We start from the raw sequence: 6,420 nt of genomic DNA, 5'->3' as shown, positions 1-6,420 counted from the left end.
ACTACCTAAGGTTTGGTGAGCTCCCGAGCTAAGGACATCGGTCAGACTCAACAACATATATTTGGTGAGCTCTCGGGCTAAGGACACTGGTCACATTCAACCACATAAATTTGGTAAGCTCCCAGGCTAATGACACTGGTCACACTCTACACGTAGATTTTTGGTGAGCTCCCGGGCTAAGAACACTGGTCGCACTCTACCACATAAGATTTGGTGAGCTCCCAGGCTAAGATCACCGGTGACACTCTACCACTATCATGATGTGAAGCAAGAGTAAGCACAATCACACTAACCAATTTCTGAAATTCACAAGTTCTAGAAGCTAACATGGTATCATCCTCTAAATAAACAAAGGAGCATAGGAATCTATGAAATCCAAACCTTGCAATTTTATAGGAGCTAACATGGTATCATTTTCCTAAAACATAATAGAGCATAGGAATCTATAAAATCCGAAGCTCATCTAAGGTGTCTAAACATACATGAGCTTGAGGAGATAAAATAAGCATGATATGAGAAGAACATGAAGCAATAGTAGAACAACATCATGATTAATAAGACCCCTAAAATAGAATTTGAAACTACTCCTATAGAATCCAAAATTTGGAAGTGCTGTAACATAATTTGAGCAAACAAAGTTCTCAAATTTCTAATGGGAAACAAATAGAAAAATATGGAACAATTGTAGAGCAACATCATAATGAATAAACCACCAAAAATAGTGATTAAGCTAAACCTATAAATCTGAAACTTATCAGTTTTATCATCTGAATTGAACATAATATGGTCTTCTACCTTCTAAGGGAAAACAATTAAAAGTATGGAACAAGATGTAGTGCAACCTCAACATGACTAACCCCTTAAAAACAATGATCAAAACCAAGATGTTTTCACAAAAAAACTACATTGCAACTATAATGATTGCACTTAACAAAACTAAATTCAACTATAATGCATGAACTACAACAAAAAGGATTTAAAATCTCACTCTATAATATCCGAAACTTGCAAATTCTACCATTCAATTTGAGCACACAAAATCGAATCCATCTAAGATGATGGTACTCTTCAAAACTGAATTTAAAATAAGATGTATAAACCTAACAAGAGGTTTCAAAACCACATCTTATAATATCCAAAACTTGCAAAGTCCACAATTCAATTTGAGCATAGAAAGGTTTTCCATCTCTTAAGGGACACAACTAAAACCATGAAACAATTTGCAAGGTAACATCAATATGTATGAATCAAAAACCATGGTTATACCAAGCCTTATAAGATCCATAACTACACCAAATTATAGAACTAACTAGAGCATTAAACAAGATTGGAAGCATGCACAACTTGTAAATCAAAACATGATGAACAACCCTTAAAATTTAGTGAGGAATCTACCCCTCATGAAATCTAAAAGCCTCCATCTATACAAACCCTTTGGACCTTAAGAAGAGAACTTAAACTAGAGCATCATACTCCAAGAAAATAGCCATGAACATTAAACCATAGGATAGAAGTTCACTAATTATAGAAACTAACTAAACACAATTCAAGTAAGGAACATGCCTTCAATCTTTAGCTACTAACTCCCTCTTCTTTGTCTTCCCTTGGGGCTCTAGAACTGGTGGAGAACAATGGGTAGGGGGAGCTTCTTAGGGCTAGCAGAAAGCATAAGGAGCTGAGGCTTTTGAAAGCAGGGTTTTTAAAGAGGTTAGAAGCTTAGGACTTGGTCTCTCTTTTTCTTCCTCTACAAGAAACATTGAACCTAGTCCTATTGAAATTACAACCTATCAACTAAGTTATATACATTTTTAGTCCTATAATTATTTTATTTACTAATCCCTATAAATTCTCATATATATATATATATATATATATATATATTGCATCCTATTATTTTTTCTTAACACAATTGATTAATCCAATTTTCATAATTGTGGGCTCACTGAATTAATTAAATCTAAACTAATCAAATAAACCCTCTTAATTAAACAATTAAGTTTTCGGACACTACAAGTCTGGTGGACCGAGGGGCAAGAAGACCTAGTAGGTCGGTTGGGAACGAGGGGCAAGAAGACCTAATGGGTCGAGCATCAGATGTCAAACGGATAGGCTTTCCTCTTGAGGGGGGTATTGTGGTCCTTCGTTTGAGGGGAGGGGGATTGTTAAGGTTGTAAGGTTGCAAACAAAGTCTCCACATTAAAAATATATGGAAAAGATCATGGGCTTATAAGGGAAAGATATCTCCATTGGTATGAGGTTATTTTGGTAAAGTCTAAAAATAAAATCATAAGGGCATAGGCCCAAAGTGGATAATCACTACAAGAAAAATGTCATTCAACAACACTCAAACGACAACGGTTTTATACCAAACCATTGTCTTTTTGCCTTTTAACAACAGTTTTAACAAAAACTGTTGTCTTTTAGTAATTTTTTTGGCCTATGACAACGATTTTTAAAAACTGTTGTCTATTTATGTTTTTTTGGGGATACGACAACGATTTTTAAAGGGTACGACAACAGTTTTTTAAAACTGTTGTCTATGTGCGCTTTTTTGGGATTACGACAACAGTTTTTAAAAATCGTTGTCTATTAAGTGTTGTTGAATGCGATTGTTTTTTCTTTCGCCACTTTTTCTCCTTCGTCATTTTTCTGTCTATTAAGTGTTGTTTACGCCTTGTTTTTTTGTCTCTTTCCCAAAACCCTACTCTTCGCCGCCTCCTCCTCACCACCCTCTTCGTCGCCTCCCTCCTCACCACCCTCTTCGCCACCTCCCTCCTCACCACCCTCTTCACCGCCTTCTTCACCGCCTCCCTCTTCCCCGCCTCCCTCCTCACCACCCTCTTCGCTGCCTCCTTCCTCGCCACCCTCTTCGTCGCCTCAACTTTCGGCCTCGCCATCTCCTCCTCGCGGCCTCTACTTTCAGCCATCTTCACCGCCTCCTCCTCGTCGCCTTGACTTTCAGCCATCTTTGTTGCCTCCTTCTCACCAGCACCTCCTCCTCGCCACCTCGACTTTCATCCATCTTCGCTGCCTCCTCATTAGTGCCTCCTCACTTCTGCCGCGGGAATCATCGACACAAAATGACATGATGGATAAAGGTACGACAAACTATTTCCTTTATCTGCAACAATGACATAGACAAAAGTGTTGTTTTTGTTGCTCAAGCAAGGAACAAGCTGATACAAACTCTGGGCCTCGATTCTTCTCCTACAACTCATGAAACTTGCCCACCAACCATTTTGGTAATGGTCAAAGCCAGAGCTTGAAAGATCGGAGGGTGACAAAGATTGGGAAGGGAGGTCACAGCTTCCGCTCGCAAACTTCGGATCCACCAAGCGGATCGTGCCGCTTTTGTAAGATAGCTGAGTGATCAAGTAGTGTGTGGAGCCGATGGAGATGGTGGCTTTGTCGCTGTCGCAGGTGAGCTCGTACATCCGATCCTCGCACTGAGGAGGATCAGTTGTTCGACGAAATGGGTGGCTGATGTCGTGGAACAGACCGCAAGAGAAGGGAGCACAAGCTTCTTGGCTCCACTGCTGTTGCTGCTGCCCCATAGCTGTAACAGAAGCCTGGGACAGGAGGAGGAAGAGTAGCGGCAGAAGCAGAGTGTAGAAGCTGCGCCATGATGCTTTGCAGGCCATGGCCATGCAAAGGGATCGAGAGCTGTTCTTGGTAGATGTCTTCTTCATCTATCTCAAGGGAAACTACAAGAATTGGGTATTGATCAGCAGGCAATCACGTTTACGTGGGTTATAAGTTGGGGACAGGAGTCCCAGATCGATATCACGGAGCAGGGAACATTGGCCACCCCATTTCAGTCCCCTATTTGTACCTTTTAGATTGTACAAATAGAATGAAAATTTATAACTCAGAATGTTATAAATTGTCCAAGAATGATTACCAGGGGAGTCTCTTCTCCTGCTTCAGCGGCGTCCTTTTCTGTCTTCGTTTCTAGGGGAGTCTCTTCGTCAGCTCGGTTTCGGTGCGCCGCCGGGCAAACCGGGTTCTTCACCCGCCAAGAGCGATGTTGATAAGCTCTTCTCCGGATTCTCCAAGACGTGTGAGAGTCTCTCCGTTGTGGATGAGCTCCTCCTCTACTGGAACCTCGCCGACACCAACCAAGTTCTGGATGAGCTCGAAGAGGTGGCTAAAAAAAGGATGATCATGCAGTGGGAAGAGTTGACTTTGATTTTCATTCGAATTTTTCTTGTAGGCACTTTTAGTGTTTGATTTCGGCCCGAAAATTTCGTTCAAGATCGTGGACAGCCTTCGGGAAGATATACTAGCGAGGAAGCTGAAGTCTGGAAGTGAGATAAAGGTGAACTTTTTCTTTCTTCAGCATCTTCCTTGTAGGTTTTCCCCCTTCAGTAACTGCCTAAGTTAATGCTCATTAACAAATATCTAGGAGGCTTTGAAGACGAGCGTGCTCCAGTTGTTGACAAGCAAGGGCAGTAAGACAGAGCTTCAGCTAGGATTTAGGTTCTAGACTTTGAATTATTCTTCATGTATTTTTATCCAATTGGTCTTTCGTCCAAGCTGGACTCAATTGCAAAGCCTTTGATTTCCATGTGCAACCAGAAAACCTGCAGTGATTATGATTGTTAGTGTTAATGGAGGGGGAAAGACAACGTCTCTTGGTAATCATTTTGATCTTGTATGTTCACTTGCACATTTTCCGTTTATGCTTTCACCTTAAAGAAAGTAGCGGAGTGTATTCTTTTCATCCTTAGGCTAGGTACTTTACCCAAGTTACTCAGGTTTATTTTTTGTGTAGGATTTACTTGTAAGATGTAACAGTGATCGCAAAATCTTTTTAGCAAAGTTCTTCTCAACTCATCTATTTGTGTTTTAATTTTGGAGTTAATTCTACCTCTCATTATGCTCCTATATTGATTGCAACTAGACATGTAATTCATGTATAGAGATGAATTGGTTGCTGATTGATAAGGCAAGAGCTGTTCCTATTGTGTTGAAATAGTTATAAATTAGTAGCTAATCAAAATCTAGATAAAAAGGAGTTCACAGTTCTTCCTCTTCCATCTCATTGTGTGTTAACTAAGTTATTACTTTTTCTGTCAGGTACTCATAATTAATATTCAATGATATTGGATTTTTTTTGGATTAATTCTGAATAATATGCAAAAAAATATTATTTTGCCCTTTTGGTTTGAGCATGTAAACTCTTGGACTTGTGTCACATTCTGAGTTATTTTGTTCCCTGCTCCGTGTCACATTCTTGGACTTGTGTGGAAACGTTTGTATTAGATTGTACCTTTTAGAATTAATGCTGCTTGATCACTGGGAAAAATAATGTTTGCATGATTTATAACAGAAGCTTTGTATGCAGTGACATAGAATGACAATTCTGCTTAATAAGAAATTTAAGAGCCACCATATTGTTTCAAGAGGTTACCATTTATGTTACGTAGATAACGCTTTTTGCACTTCTATTAGATGACTATATCAAATGGTGTTTATGGTTATGTAACATTTATGCAGTGCAATTAGAATCACACGTACAGTTTAGTTGCTAATTTGTAATATATATCTTTATTCGAATAGGTGTCCTCAAGAGTATTGGGAAGAATGCCGACAAGCTAAAAAAATGAAGAGACTTTAACAAATTAAGGAGCACTAGGAGCTGCAATCCCTCCTCTTCACCGACATCTAAGTAGAAAATATTGTGTTATATTGTTCTACCTTTGTTTTAATAGTGTTATCATTTTGTTGATTGCTTATGAAATTTTGTTGGTTGCTTATGAAATTTCTTCAGAATGTTATAGATATTATTTTTGAATGTTAGAAAATTGTATATTAAATTTTATTTTGAAATTTAGTATTTTGAATGATTTATAATATTGGAAAATTATGTATTAATTTTTTTTATTTTTTTTCTAAAAAAGACAACGATTTTTCACCGTTGTCGTAGATAGTTTAAAACTGTTGTTGAAGACCCTGTTATTAAAGGTAGACGCTCAAAGACAACGGTGAAAAACTGTTTTCTTTGAAGGAAAAGACAACAGTTTTTCACTGTTGTAAAAATGTTGTCTTTGCCTTCAAAGACAACGGTTAAAAACTGTTGTCTTTGGGCACCCCTTTTAACAACACGGCCTTTAACAACAGTTCAAAATGGGCTACGACAACGGTGAAAAACCGTTGTTGTTAGGCTTTTTTCTTGTAGTGAATATCATACAATTATAGAGATATCTAAATTTCTTCGGTCCTAACACTGAGTTTTGGGCCAGAAGATTTGAAAATTTTAGTTCCCTATAATAATGCCTTAGTCATCAAAGCTACAATTGTTAATTTTGAGGTAGCTTGAGTATTTATTGATGTTGGTAGTTTAGTCAACATCTTATTCTGGTAGGCCTTAGAACAAATGGAGATATATATTGAAGACTTGCAAAATATAAATACTTC

At 38.3% G+C, this 6,420-nt stretch overlaps 1 protein-coding gene across 1 annotated transcript; it reads right to left on the bottom strand.

Moving 5' to 3' along the window:
* Positions 1-3,038: 3,038 nt before the first annotated feature.
* LOC122038541 (putative RING-H2 finger protein ATL21A) lies at positions 3,039-3,641 on the bottom strand. The gene has a single exon (XM_042598339.1). It carries the CDS (start codon positions 3,639-3,641, stop codon positions 3,039-3,041), a length of 603 nt encoding a protein of 200 aa, XP_042454273.1.
* Positions 3,642-6,420: the final 2,779 nt, after the last annotated feature.

The sequence above is a fragment of the Zingiber officinale genome, chromosome 1B (genome assembly GCF_018446385.1).
Source record: "Zingiber officinale cultivar Zhangliang chromosome 1B, Zo_v1.1, whole genome shotgun sequence".
Classification (NCBI taxonomy): Eukaryota; Viridiplantae; Streptophyta; class Magnoliopsida; order Zingiberales; family Zingiberaceae; genus Zingiber; species Zingiber officinale.
Note: the sequence above shows the minus strand (reverse complement) of the source record. Positions and strands in the feature narration are given on the sequence as shown.